Source organism: Drosophila sulfurigaster, chromosome 2L (assembly GCF_023558435.1).
Source record: "Drosophila sulfurigaster albostrigata strain 15112-1811.04 chromosome 2L, ASM2355843v2, whole genome shotgun sequence".
Taxonomy (NCBI): domain Eukaryota; kingdom Metazoa; phylum Arthropoda; class Insecta; order Diptera; family Drosophilidae; genus Drosophila; species Drosophila sulfurigaster.
The window spans coordinates 14,002,572-14,017,573 of NC_084881.1; the positions used below are offsets into that span (position 1 = coordinate 14,002,572).

Here is a 15,002-nt window from a genome sequence, read left to right on the forward strand (position 1 = left end):
TTCGATTTGATTTCGCTCTGTCCTTAGTTCAATTTCTCGTTGTTATTGCATTCGTTGTTGTTGCTGTTGTTGTTGTTGAGGTGTAGGCATGCAAATCATTCACGGAATGTTTGAGCAGGGGGGAAAAGCAAAAAATGCAACACATTCACACTGTTTTCGGGGCGCACTTCGACTGATGCTTAATCACTTCGGACGTGGCCAAAGTGTTTCAAAATTGGCAACACAAATTAAACTTACAATTTTACTCACCCCAAAAGTTGGTCGATGTGTATTTCCTTTCTAGCTGATAGAGCTGTTAGAAAGAAAAGACAAAAGAAAATGAAATTAATTAACTGTAAAGATAAGTTAAAGAAATTTGTTTTGGAAAATGAGGCAATAGCTTTAATAGTTGCATTATACAATGCAGGAATAAGTATTTCCAAAGTAAACTTAAATTTATCTTATAACATGCAATGAATTTAAGATTAACGTGTTGTGCTGCATAAACTTGTCAAATTCAATGTTGTGGAATATTACAGTAATAATGAATAAGAGTTAATATTTCCAATTCTTCGGTACTTCGCATATTTCTTATGAGCATTCAAGTACAGCTCAGTTGTTTCTCCCTCCTACTTTTTTTAATAAATACTCTGTTTGTTTCTCTTTCTCAATCTCCTGGTCAAACACTTTGTCAATATTTCTATTTACTCAAGATCTTTGTCCATGCGCCAGCTCATTTGTTGTTTGTTCGTTAGCCTCAAGAACAACGTCAACAACAACAACACAACAACAGCAACATCGAGAGATCTCAAGTGCGATCGAACCGGCAAAAGATGAAAGATCAATATGGCATATTAATATTTCCTAATCCATTGTAATTATGATTTCTCCGCCATTGTTTGTCACAAGATAAAATGTAACCTTCAAAATGAAATAAAAAGAACGACTTGAACAAAACTGAAAAAAACAGCCGGCTTGCCAGCTTGCCTCGAGGTCTTTTCAATAGATCATATTACCAAGTGAATATGTCAATTCGTCTGGCGTTGCACACGAAAATCGATAAGAGATCTCCTCGCCTCACAGCTCCCCCCATACACACTAATTGTGGCACGCACAGCCACAAAAAATCCTACTGTCATACCGCCTATTTCTCGAGAAAACTGAACTGACAAAAACAAAAACGAATGAGAAATAAAAATAAAATAATAATAATAAGAAGCGTAGCCAGGGCAGGCAGCCTAATCTTGACTGGGATAGGGATTAGTTGGTCCAATCAGCGGCAACGCCTGCGGCTAATGAACAGCGGTTGCTGCTGCTGCTGCTGCCACCGCCACCGCCACGGCAACAGCAAATAGCCAACGCCGGCTGTTACCGAGAACTGTAGCACATTCGAAACTGTGGCAACTCGGCAAACGCCCCTGGTAATTACTTGTACCTATAAAAAGTCACGCCAAACAATAGCCTCGACCCGACCCGATCCTGAACCTAACCTGGCCCAAGATCAGTGTCGATCTTATCGCTGTCATAGATGTGTGTTATGACTTTTACTTTCCTCCACAAAAAAAAAAACGTACTGGGAATGGGACTTCGATTGCCACTTCGACTCTTCGTGTCGCTTCGAAATCAAAGCAGATTAATATTTTTGAACATTATGATTATGAGCGTGATCGGCAAAGATGACAAGACGCTATGAAAAATCAAACAGAACATCAAAATCAAATTAAGCGACAGCTATCAATAATTCGACACGAATTGCTTCGCAGCAATTGGTAAACAATGTTGTAATCTTAGTATTATAAAACAATGGAATAATACTTTTGGCTATGAAGAGTTCTATATTAAGGATAAAGATTAATCACAATTTCTTACTTCGTAGATCAGCTAACATCTTTGGCAATACATTTTATAATAGATTGTTCAATTTTATCTTTCCTAATGATTCATCTAAGTTCCCTATTCGCATTCAGTTTCATCATATTCCATTTGATTTTCTATTTCCTCTGCTCTCTGCAACTTTTCCTTGGCCTGCTCCATTTCATATGCTTCTATACGCTTTTCTAGCAGATCCACGTCCAACCACATTATTGTAGCATCGTGCCAGCTTGGTGGAGGATCGGCATTAATGAAATCTTTCAGTTTCTTTAACCGGGCACGATCACTTTCATCCAACATTCGTCGACGCCTTTGCATGACGTCCTTCATGGAACTCAACGACCGCACTGGACCATTGGTCTTAATGCCCACCTTTGTTGTTTGACAGGACTTGGAATAAGTATTCAATATAGGTTGCTCTATTGATATTGGTTTCTCTATTTCGGCAGCCGATATTCGCTGTGAAACACATGCCGACATTGGATTGGAGAGCCGCTTCAACTGCTGTGTGTTATCTAGTGTATTCAACTGGATTACAGCTGATTGCGTAGTATCTGCAGCATATTGGGGTAATTGCGACATCTTTGGTCCCTTGAAGATCTTTTTTTTCTGACAGGTCTTCAATCCTGTGAACATTTTTTATGTGCAGTCCGTTTGATTGGGGCCATAACAAATTCAACACTGCTGTTGCATAATTTCGACTATTAGGAGTTAATCTGAATTTACTATTTTGTGTCATCCTTACCAACTTGTTTTCCTTGTCAGCAACTGATTTAAAATAAATATTTAGCAGCTGGCAATGAACAATAATCAAGTAATCGCATGATTTGAAAGAAAGCTACGCCTACTGTTAAAATAATATTTGACAAAAGTTCATTTCAACTTGCAAATTATTTCAAAATAGAACTTTTGCCAGGAGGTGAAAGAATTACTGAATTCAATATTTATTATACTCGTTTTCTAAATAATTGACTGAAATTTGATTTATTTCTATACTATTTTGAGATTTATTTTGTCATTCCTGGAGTCACTATTTCTGTGATATTTCTCAGTTCCGTTAGTTTCTGGCAGAGTTTCCGACATAATATGTGACATTTTGGTCAGTGAGTGAAGCTTGCGTTGTGTTGTGGCTCATTGCTCTGCTCCTGTCCTTGTCCCTGTTTCTGTTTGTGATTTTGTTGCAGTTGCTGTTGATTTGCTTTTTTTCTGTTCCTGTGGCTCTGATCAGAGACCGTCTCTCAATGTCTCCTTCCGCCTCCCCCGTTGCCAAGTTCATGTTGTGCGCTATGTACAACATCAAGTTTTATCGCTGATCGTGATCATGTAATTCCAGCCCACGCATGCGCGCACAGCGTTAAGGAATCAAGTTTAGCGCATTCTTATTGCCGATCTGAATGCGCGCCTTGCCCTGTGACAGATGGTGTAAGGCTGCAAGGCATTCCCGTGCTCAGACTCAGATTCAGACTCGTACCCAGAGACAGAACCAGAGTCGAAGTCAAAGTTGGAGTCGCAGTTGAAGTTGGAGTTGGCGATTGGCGACTGGTTTTGGGCACCTAGCGAAGAGATCTTTATGTAAACTGGTACTTGAAATTTGAAATCATGTACCATTTGCCTTGAGAGATGAGACCTGAGCCTGGACCTGAGCCGATCGACGCTTCGATCGTGTCCCTGACAGAGAAGCGGCACAGGAAACGCGCATTTAAAAGCTGCGACTATCAAAATAAAACGACAAGCTAGAGAGAGAGAGAGAGAGAGAGCGAGTGAGGAAGCAGTCATGGAGTCATTTAAAGGAAGCTTGTGTCAATACGAAATATACAAAAACAACAAAAAAAAAACCCATGGAGTTTACCTTGGAATGCAGACGACGATCACTAATCTTTTGAAGGCGCCGACGCCGCAATGATCATCATAAGCGAACGTTTGGGCGCACTAAGCGACATAATTGCTACCGTGGGATGACTGCACGGACATAAGGCTGGAAGATGAACCAGGTCTGTCGTTGTCTCGGGTCTGTGGTGATTTCGCGATCATTACAAGACGCGCTCCTAATGCGCTCCAATCAAACACACACGAAACGAGCGTATGACATGTTTGTGCATTATTAATCATGATAATATCTGTATAAATGGTAGAAAACTGTGCCCCAGCCAACAGTCCTCAAATCCTTGGCCAAATTGCAATTTAATGCAAAAATAAATTGCAGCCTCCAAGCTCGAACAGCGTCTGGAGTCTGAGGCCAACTGAGGAGTCTGACCAACCGGCAGCCGGAGCAGGCAGCTCCCATGATTATTGGTCATTTACTTGCGCCGTTTAGCGCATTAAAATGCAAGCGAATGCAACCACTGTGTGTGTTTGGACTGTTGCCTGAGTATCATCTGAGTACGCGATCCGAGAAACTGACTCTTTTTTCTGCATTTCGCATACTTAAAACGAATAATTGACAGTTGAAAACTTGCGAGAGTTCCAATCCGATTCGAGGCACTGCTTGGTGTTCTAGGGGCGTTCGATTCTTTTCTTCTCTTTATTTTTATGCAGCTGTGACTCGGATTGTGCAACTGCAGCTTTAACTGCATCTGCATCTGCATCGACAACTGCAACTGCATCTGCATCTGCAATCTGTGGGGCGTGTGCTTTTTTTGCTATGGCGTGCGAGTTAAATTATTCCAATGAACCAAGGGGGAAGGAGGAGGTTGAGGAAAAAATAGTCAGTTCGTTGGGGGTAGCGCTTGGGGCTTGAGAAATCAACGCGCTTCTTAATGGGCATCAGCTAGCAGGTAAATACACTGCGAGAAACTAAACAGAGTTTATGAGAGAGACCGAAACTTTTTAAAAAATAAGTTAAGATTCAAATAGTATTATTTTAACTGAATTATTATTATTAGAAAATAACAACGAAGGATCTGAGATGAAAATAGTGAGAGAGATGAAACCATATCAATAAGCTAAAATTCTCCCCACTTTGGCCGCATTGTCTAAAGAAAACTTACAATCATCACAAGGGAACTAAAATTATATATCATTAAAGAAACATTTTGGAATTTTAGAGATTATATATTGCAGAAAATCACTCTTTAGCCTAAAAATCAAAAGATAACGCTCAATAAGGTCTAATAGCTGTTTCAATAAATACAATCTTGATAAATATTACATTAAAGTTATAATCTAATGAATGAATAAAGACTATTAGAGTAACTTTTAAATAATTTCTTATCGATTACCGCTTAATTTCAAAGAAGATTCCCCTCTTTTATTAACTCATCCATGCAGAATCTCATTTACGTTAATATTTGACACAAATCGATAAGCGATTATAACTGTTAAATGTGTAATTATATTATTGCATTGCCAATGCATCTGCTCCGTCAGCGATACAACGATCAAGTCAAGTGCACACAAACCAAGCACAACAACAACTATCGCTCAAGGCTATCAGAGAATTGGCTAGAACTTGCAAGTAAAAAAAGAGAGAAAGAGCCTGATTTGGCATAGGAACTAAGCATAATTGCTGCCAATTACAGAAAACAGGGGCGAGGAGAAATTGGGGGAAAAGTGAAACTCATAAAGAAGAAGAAAAAAGAGAAGTGCAGGGAAAAATGTGAAACGTAAGTAAATAATCAAACAAGTAATGGCAAATTATGAGCGCCACAACAACATCAACAACAACAGCGATTACTTCTACAGCAATTGTGAAAGAACACCCACTCAAAACTAAGCGTTTGCCATATTAACAACAACTGCGAGCGCCAATAACCGGTTGCCAATTGCTGCCTTTGTGTGTGTGTGTGTGTCTGATCGTGCTCTCTGCCTTTGCGTGTATGCGGGTGAGAGATGGCACCACTTAGCACACATACAAACACAAAAACCAAACGTGTTTCGTTTGCACCTTCGAGCACCTGAGCACCACGCTCTCACACGCGTCGCTCTCGCGCTCACTCTCGCTCTCTCTCTCTTTCTGTTGTCGTGAGCTCTCAGCGATCACTCCCGCGATCTTCGTATTCGGCCTGTATTAGTGAGAGCCAAACGAGGCGGAGAGAGAACAAGAGCGAGAGAGAGAGAGTGTGTAAGCGTGAGTGAGCATGAGTGAATGAGTGAGTGAGTGCGTGCGTCGTGGACAACAAGTGAGCGCAGGTCCAGGTCCGCGCACCGCTCGCAGAGCAATGGACTTTTAGTTATTCCGTGATCTTTTACCAATATTGTGCAGCGCACACGGCACGACGGCTGATCGCAGAAGGTAGCCACAGCAACAGTAACAGCAGCCTCAGCAGCAGCAGCAAACCACCACCAACCATATCAGCACCACTTGCAATCGAACAGGCTAATCAATGTAGTTTTTTATTTATTTACGGAAGTGCATAAATGATCAAAACGGAAACAACATATACTCGCTACATAATCCTAAAGATAAACAAACAAGATTTAAGAATTAAAATAATAATAAGAAAACTGTGCATAGTTCTTTTCGAGTTGACAATAACGCCCACGATAAATTGGTGAATTTGTGTGTGTGTATATATATATTTGTATGTGTGTTATTGGAAGCTATATTTTTTGAAAGCTGTGCGCGTGTGCTACGTCATTTGATCGACTGGAACTTGCTGGAACTGGGCACTGGACGTATTGGAAGTGCTGCCAATTGGTTAATCGTGTTGTTGTTGTTTGTTTGTTTGTATTGTTGTTGTTGTTGTTTGTTGGTCTGTTTGGGGTAACGTCAAATTCGATTTTTATGACTTTTGAAAGCGTGACTAAGGCGTGATTTATGATGGCGTGTGGTTTTTAATATTCATGTGCAAAGTCAAAAGCCAAAAAGGCAGCCACGAACCAACAACGAACCAACAACCAGCCAACAAGCCAGCCAGCGAGCCACAAGAGAGGCGCGCACTCAACCTGCGTAGGTGCGCCAAACAATAAAACTAAAGGCAGCAACCAACAACAACAAGCTCACACAACCACTGACAACAACAACAACAGCAACAACAACAGCAACAACAACAGCAACGGGAGGCAGTGTTGCATCTTTTGTGCCCACGGGCCAAGCATCTGAGCATCGATATCCTGCTGTGTGTGCGTGGATCAGTGTATTGGGCTTTTTATGGACGACGCAGCGAAGCAATTGACTGCCGCTGCTGCAGCTGGCAAGCAAAACAGCAACAACAACACTATGCGCAACACGCCAGCAACAGCTAAAGCTACAGCACCAGCACCAGCAACGACAACAACAGCAACAACAACTAAAACCGCAGCAGTCACATCAGCAGCTGCAACAGCTAAAGAGGCGTCACAAGAATTAGAAGTGGCTTTAACAAGCAACAACAGCAGCAGCAACAAGCAACCACAAAGTGTTACAGCCGCAATAATGACAACAACAAGTTCGCAGCTAGAGCATCAATTAAAAAACACCAATCACAACAAGACGGAGACACCACAACAAGGCAACAAAGCAGCAACTAACGTCACATCAACCGCCGCCGCAGCAGCAGCGACAACAAAATCAAGTGCAGCCGCAATGGCAGCGGCAACGGCAACAGCGGCTGCTGCCACCAATGATCTAGCAGCGGCTGCTGCTGTGGTGCTCTCATTGCAAGGCACCATGGTTAGCAGCCTGCAGCAGGCGGCATTGTTGCCAGCTAACTCGGCCGCAGCAGCAGCACTCAATTTGCAGGCACTTGAATCGTATTTGGCATTGCAGCGACTCACCGGCAAATCGGATGTATTTCGATTTAGCAACAGCGCCACCAATAACAACAATAATACCAGCAGCAACAATGCCAGCAATAGCAACAGCACTTGCAGCAGCAGCAATAACAATAGCGATGTCGAGAACAACACCAACTTGCCCACGCTCATTGACATTGCCAGCATTGAGCTCAAGTCCAGCTGCTCTTCTAGTGCCTCCAGCATCTCCACTGTTATTGCCAGCTCCCCAAACAACAACAACAACAGCAACAACAATAACTCGAGCAGCAGCAGCAATAACAACTTGAGCAACAACAACAACAACGTAAGCGGTAACAGCAACAACAACAACTTGAGCAACAACAATAGCAACAATAGTTCCTCTGCGAACACTTCGAAGTGCATTCCGCCGCTGCCATCAATTGGCACTGTGAGCGCTGCAGTCGCCGCCGCTGCTGCCGCCGCCGCCGCTGCAGCCAATCAACAGGCTGCCTTGGATTGTGCAACCGCTGCTGAGTTGGCTGCCGAGTGTGATTTGCCATTGCTGGATGGCGAGGATGCCTTGTCCTTTGAAGCCGGTGATCTGGACAGCAGCTATGGCAGTTTCATCTTCAATCCGTCGAGCTTCAATGCCAGCGATGCGGACACCTCACTCCACTCGCTGCAGGCCACGATGTACCAGGACAAACTCAATGTCATGGCTGCTGCAGCAGGAGAGGAGGCGGCCAATAGCACGACAGCTGCAGCGGCGGCGGCTGCACAACGCTCCAAGAAGCAGTTCATTTGCAAGTTCTGCAATCGCCAGTTCACCAAGTCCTACAATCTGCTCATTCACGAACGGACACACACGGATGAGCGTCCCTACTCCTGTGACATCTGTGGCAAAGCGTTCAGGCGTCAGGATCATCTGAGAGATCACAGGTAGAGCCAAGACTTTTCTTAAATTTAGACATAGAATCTTATTGGTAGGGGTGTAGATAGTGTTGTCCAAATCTTTTTTTAGATGATTGCAAGATCTAAATTAAAAGATATGTACTTATTGAAATGTAAATAAAACATAATAATAATCTCTGATTTCTATTTGAATACCAACTAATTCTTCTACATCCCATAAATATCTTAAAAAACAAATGGAATTGTGTCAAAAAATGATTGTTAAACGATTATCCAATGAAATTGCCAAACAATAAGTAAATTATCATTAAGAACCTAGTCAACTTTCTCAACACTGTCTCACCTTACAACTGCTTTGTCTATCGCTTGTTTTCCCCAGATACATTCACTCCAAGGAGAAGCCATTCAAGTGCGCCGAGTGCGGTAAAGGTTTCTGCCAATCACGCACATTGGCCGTGCACAAGATTCTGCACATGGAGGAGTCGCCGCACAAGTGTCCTGTATGCAATCGGTCATTCAATCAGCGTTCGAACCTAAAGACGCATCTACTCACGCACACAGACATCAAGCCCTACAATTGTGCCTCATGTGGCAAGGTGTTTCGCCGAAACTGCGATCTCCGACGTCACAGTCTAACGCATAATCTCAATGCCGCGGGCGGAGTTGGCGGTACTCTAGGCGATCTATTTAGCAGTGGCAGCAGTTCCGATCCATTGGGTCTATCGATGGTATTGCCCAATGCCAATGGAACAGCGAGCTCAACAACAACAGCGACCACGCGAGACTTGGTTGCGGTCAGCGATTGAGTAAATTTCTCTCAAATAATGGAAATGGAAATGATAATGCCTAAATCCTAAATCTCGTATCGAATCCCTCCAAACACACACAAAAACACACATACACATGTACTACTCGTTGCCCTTAAGTTGCTTACAGCTTACAGCATTTAATCTAGACTAAGTTGAAACTATAGTTAAGCTAATGATATTTTGTAGCTGGTAATTTATTGGATATTTGATATACATCTATCTCTAAGTGCGAAAGTTTGACTTTATCTTGATAAGTGAATTGTGGACTTTTATCATAAATAAAATATATTAGTATACTAAGTGTATTGAATAAATGATAATAGTTTAATCGAAAAGCAAAATAAAACAAAACTGTGTTTTTATTTGACAGAATTCTAGGGAATCGTTTGCCATAAATCTCTGGCGTAGATATGCGTCTAAATGGCATGTAGACTAGCCAATTAATTTCACAGTTCTTTTGAACTAAATGGTTGTATGGTTGGAATGGTTCAAGTTACGAACTGCTTCCTGCGGCACAAGGTCTCCCCGCTCGCTCACTCACTCACTCACCCGTTGAGAGTTGTGTAGAGTTGTTACACTATTTACACACTTGTTGAAAAAACTAAAAATCAAATATTTGTAGCGATGTTTATCGCTCAAGTGCCAACAAGGGCAATTAATGTACCATTAAGGTGTTACCCGACCCCAAACAAGCCTTTGACAAGCCAGAGACATGAGACAAGCGAGTAGAGACAATGCGACTACTCGTTGCGTACTTTTCCCACCGCGTACTCAGACTATATTTCTCGTTATCGCCTAGCCAAATATTGTATTACAAGCCAATGACAAACCCATCGAGCAGGCGCTATCAATACATTGCAGATCGTTCGTTTGTAGTCCGCCCACCCAACACGATTTTAACCGTAGAATTCCCAAGCGCAGCTTCAGTCTGTGGCAGTTAAATTCTTTGGTGCAGCTGCAACTACAAAGTTAACAATTTTTATTGTCGACTACATAAAGATGCGGCGCAGGTTCAAAAGCAAAAATACCGCGCGTGTTGCACAGTTGAAAATCGTTGCGACCCTCTTTTGGGGCATATGGCCATCACTTTCTATGGGTATTTGCCGTCTCGCTTTTGCGTTTGTCAATCGTTAAACGGATCAATGTGAAGCCGCCAAGTTTGTTGCATTTCCTGCGCCACAGTCACAACCAAAGCAAAAGCAAAACCAAACCAAACCAAACCAATTACAACGATCAAACAACAATTACGGCTACAGCTCTTGACCAGGTACGAGAGGTCGGTCTTAACCGATCCGAGCACAGCCCTACCCTGGATGCTCTCTGCAAATATTTACGCGGATATTGTTCTATTCAATGGAACAAGCGTGGAACGAGACATGTTCCGCAGCACCAGCGACGTCGACGTCGACAACGACAACGACGACAACCGACAACGTTTTGGAGCCATTAGCCAAAGAGCCAAGACGCAGGCACAGGACAGACGGAACAGACAGATGAACGACTGACTACTCGGCAACTATACACAGTTGATGATGCTCTTTTCCACAGTGCCTTCTTCTCTTTTCCCCATTTTTTCCCTCTTCATCTTTCTTGTCTTGGTTACAGTTTGAAGCAGCGTCTCTGCGAATTGCCGGCAATTTCACACTTTATGCGCGACGGCTTCATTTCCACATAGAGCGTCCAAGCGAATGAGAGGAAGACCCCATTCCGCTCCAGCTTCGCTTGGTAACAACCAGGTCTCTGGTCTTCGGAGTCTGGCGGCGCGTGCGGGCGAGCGGATGTTTAAACATGAGTCCGAGCTGAGCTGGGGCCCGTAGTGTATATTGATGGGAAAATTATGAAATTCATTGTTTGTGTTTGACTAATAATTATGACAGCAAACGCATTGCCGTCATAAAGCCCCAACCGACAACGAAGACGAAGACGACTGCGACTAAGACCGACAGAGCGCACTAAATTCGCTTTGAGGTTTCCGCAACGCCCCATTGACAATGTCAGGTCGTCCCGTCGTTGGACGCCACAGAGTACACGCTGCTCTGCACTGCACTGCTCTGCTCTACTCGGACTCCTTCGTTGACTGACTCTAACTCTAATAAGCCCATCAGCTAACCAGCAACACTAACAACACGCAACAGCAATAGCAACACCCAGCAGCAACAACAGTTCGATCTGCAACAACAACATTGTTGTTGTCTAGTGTCGAGGCGTGGCACCTCGTAGCTTTTTTTTTTTTTTTGTTTCTCTCCCCCTTCCATCCCCCACTTTACGTCGCTTCTCAGCTCGTTTGGGTTTCGTTTCTTTGAAGTTGCTCGCAAGAGTTGAAAATATTTTCGTTGTGCTTGTGAAATTTTGTTGCGTTTCCCGGAACCAACGCAAAAAGCGGAACGTTCTGCTCGTTGTTGTTGTCTTTGGTTTGGTTTGGTTTGGTTTCGTTTAGTTTTGTTTTGGGTGAATGTAAATGTCATGACGTTGACTACACGTCCGTCTGTCCTGGCCCGGCTGTCTGGCCAGTTAGTTGTCGGCACCATTTGCTTTATGATTTGATGTATATGTGTCTGTGTCTGTGGCAGCGAACGGGGGAGGAGCAGGCCCCACCAAACCCCGTCAACCCATCAAATTTCGACGGCAACTCAATAGGGAACGAATCCATGTTTGCACAGCGCTGATGTACGCATGGTAAGGTATGTTCTTCGACCAAGTCCAAACCAAAGTCAAACTAAAGCCAAAGCCTTCCTCCATCTACGACTTTGACGAGTTACTGCGCCAACGTTTGACGAAACGTAAATTATGCGGCGTTCTTGTGCCTAATTAGGTGTCGTATCGTAAACGTTTTTATATATTGGAGGCACACACACAAACCCATAGTTGGCCCAGAAGGGAGGGGAAACAGAGGGCAACGAGACCTCAAACGATGACACTAGTGAGTCTTGGCCACTAAAACTGAAAAGAATCTGGTAGAAAAAACTCTGCAGCAAATGTGGCAGACAATAGTGCTTTCTACACAACGGATTTTACGATCGATCTATTGGGGTTATCGGATTCTTTCAACCATCTAACGATGGTTAAGCTAAAGCATAATTAACTTAAACGGCACACAAAGGTTTATGTACTGACGCTTTAAAATCTTTTTAAAATGTGCCCACGTTTTCATAATTGTTGTGCACATCAAAGCGGTCTATGAAAGTTTTTAAAAAATATACCAAATATTATCTGGACCATAAAGGAGTAGTATAATGTAATTAACATATAATCTATCAATATAAGCAGTCTGATTGAAAGGTGACAAAAAAATTCGAATATGTGGGACGAGTTCGATGAGATAGAGTTAAATCATAACAACTGAAAAAAGGATACTTTGAAAGTTTTACAGTTTTCAAATATTTTTCAACTTTTTGGATTTAACTCTATCTCATATGATTCGTATTTAAGTAAGTTATTTATAAAGTAGCGTATGCAGTTCCACATTGTCTTCAAAATTGTCCACATTTTCTAAAAGGAAGTTCTACATATTCCGCATCTATCAGCTACAGCTCTACCTCTGCTGATCTCTAGAGTAACAATACCCTTAACTATTGCCCCTTAAACACCATGTCCTCTGTCGCCTAAGCTTTAAGTATATGCAAACGACCATAAAGAATGGGAAGCACAATTTCTGGAACTGGCAGGGGGTTTTATGACAACTGGGAAATGGTGTCGACGGCAGAAGAAAAGCTGCCGAAAATCGTGCAAGTGAATAGATAGACGACCCATTGCCGACGGTACCGCACACGTTATCCGGTTCCCTTCAAGAGGTAATTAGATTTTATTGGATGGTGCACGTTTTGCCGACGGTAAAGCTCTGGGGCTAAGGCAAGGGGTAAGACTGAAGTCGACATCTATATATATGTGAAAGAGAAGTAAGTGTGGATACCCCTAAAAATATATACCCTACAACTGTGTTTTGCGCCTTGATGCAGCCGACTCGGTCGTTGGGTCGCATTCATTTTATGACACTCGGGGCGCAAATGCAAACAAATGCGACAAATGTGAGAAGTGTTATATATACATGAACGCCTGCATATGTAGTATAGCAGAGTATGTATATATGTATATAGACAGAGAGAAGTACTACAATATAATTGACAGGCAATGAGCTCTGCAGTTTTGGATACACTGTCTCTGTGACTGACTGGCTGTCTTCTCAGTATTTGCCCAGGGCTTGTTTGACAAGTTCGCGGCACGTAGCACGGAGCAGTCGCCGCAACGAGTTGTGTACTACACACAATCATCAAACAGAGTAGAGAACTAACCATGCTCCAGCTAGCAGATAGCATACCAGCTTATCACACTCATACCTCGAGAGAGGTATATCCCATCTACATATATGTCTAAAATGTGTGTGTGTGTGCTGGGTTATATGACTTTTGGGTGCTCTGATAAGGCGCGTTGAGCTGAGGCTATAGCTAATTGACGGGAACGCAATGCGGTTAAATTAAAACGAAATCATTTGCAAGCAACCTCCCAGCACACTCAGAGTACTCCGGAGTATTCCGAGTACTGCTGCAAGCACTAGGGAGGGTGGAGTGGGTTGTGGTGGGTACTCCCAGCTCCAGCTCTGTACCCCTGAACTACCTCGGCGGCAGTCGGCATGATTAGAACCGAAAAACAATCAAACAACACACACATCAAAGGCATTTTGCCGTCAATTTGTCATTAACGTCATAATATAGTGACAAGATTGCTTTGCACGGATATCGCCCCGCTGCTCCCCACCATAAGTAAGTATATATGTATGTACGTATATATTGTATTTGTCGTCAAATATAGAGTTTAGCGTCTGTCTCTCTGGCTCGAAGGTGTTGTAATAGCTCATCAGCTTGACTCTTTATATATTTTTTTTTGCTGTTGTAAATTTCCGTTTAGTTCTCGCATTGTTTTCTCTCTCGCTCTCAAAGTCTCTATTGCTCTCTTTCTGACGGTTGTGACATTTAAGAAATATTTTCTTGGTTTTTTGGTTTTTGTTTTAATAGTAAACTGTGTGTGTTTAAGGATTAGCAATGTGTGGGATTTTTGTGCGTTTTCCATGTGAATTGGTCGGTCTGGTTCTTTGGTGCTAGGCGCATATTTAGACAAGTGATTAATGGGCCATTAGTAGAACCATCTCTCTTTCACTATTTACATACACAATACGACCGAGTAGAGCAGTGCAGCTAAGAGCGGGTTGCTTTCTTTTCTCTATGTTTACAAGCTGAACTATTGGGCAAGGTATTTATTGCTCAAAAAGGATGTGAAAGTTAGCCCTGACATTCTTTCCGCTTTTCGGTAAACTTTTGAAGTTGATAAGCAAAAGATTGTTACAGATTGAAGTCTTACTCAAGGGAACGATTGAAATTCACAGAGATATCTGCTTTACACTATGGGGTAATATTTCTTAACATAAATAAACTCAAATTTCCCAACTCTTTACATAATTTTCTGCTTATTTGCGCGTTCAAAATATTTTGCTGCTGGGCAAAAAATCTCAGCGTATTTTTCCGCTTTAAAGTTAGAAGTTCTGACGTTAGATTTCTATTTGAGATATGCAAAAATATGTGTGCTGTATTGTGATTTTTTTTTTGTGTTGAGCACTGTCAACGCCTACAACACAGAGAATAACTGACGTTGCCCCTGGCGTCGAGACGTGATATGCGATAAGCGATTAACGATAAACGATAAACGGCAATCAAAACGAACTTCAAACATTTAACGTGCTCAGCCCGCCCCAATGTTTATTTAATTATCACAGCATGGTTGCCA

The 15,002-nt window shown here is 42.5% G+C and overlaps 2 protein-coding genes across 3 annotated transcripts; one reads left to right on the top strand and one right to left on the bottom strand.

Moving 5' to 3' along the window:
• Nucleotides 1–1,785: 1,785 nt before the first annotated feature.
• On the bottom strand, nt 1,786–2,713 carry LOC133843626 (uncharacterized). 2 transcript variants are annotated; one of them, XM_062277269.1, is made up of 2 exons: nt 2,597–2,621; nt 1,786–2,532 (listed from the first exon to the last, which is right to left on the bottom strand). In XM_062277269.1, the coding sequence occupies exon 2, from the start codon at nt 2,485–2,487 to the stop codon at nt 1,933–1,935; it is 555 nt and encodes a 184-aa protein (XP_062133253.1). In that variant the 5' UTR covers nt 2,488–2,532; nt 2,597–2,621; the 3' UTR covers nt 1,786–1,932. The 2 variants fall into 2 exon arrangements, with proteins under 2 accessions (XP_062133253.1, XP_062133245.1); XM_062277261.1 differs by having other exon boundaries at nt 1,787–2,535; nt 2,597–2,713.
• A 3,300-nt stretch (nt 2,714–6,013) lies between these two features.
• On the top strand, nt 6,014–9,560 carry LOC133843607 (protein sister of odd and bowel). The gene is made up of 2 exons (XM_062277239.1): nt 6,014–8,445; nt 8,798–9,560. Exons 1-2 carry the CDS (start codon nt 6,941–6,943, stop codon nt 9,222–9,224), a joined length of 1,932 nt encoding a protein of 643 aa, XP_062133223.1. The 5' UTR covers nt 6,014–6,940; the 3' UTR covers nt 9,225–9,560.
• Nucleotides 9,561–15,002: the final 5,442 nt, after the last annotated feature.

Bases quoted from the DNA above. Each gene is read 5' to 3' on its own strand.
- LOC133843607 (XM_062277239.1), top strand. From the start codon at position 6,941: ATGGACGACGCAGCGAAGCAATTGACTGCCGCTGCTGCAGCTGGCAAG. The intron at 8,446-8,797 runs GTAGAGCCAAGA...TGTTTTCCCCAG, and splicing joins GATCATCTGAGAGATCACAG to ATACATTCACTCCAAGGAGA.
- LOC133843626 (XM_062277269.1), bottom strand. From the start codon at position 2,487: ATGTTCACAGGATTGAAGACCTGTCAGAAAAAAAAGATCTTCAAGGGA.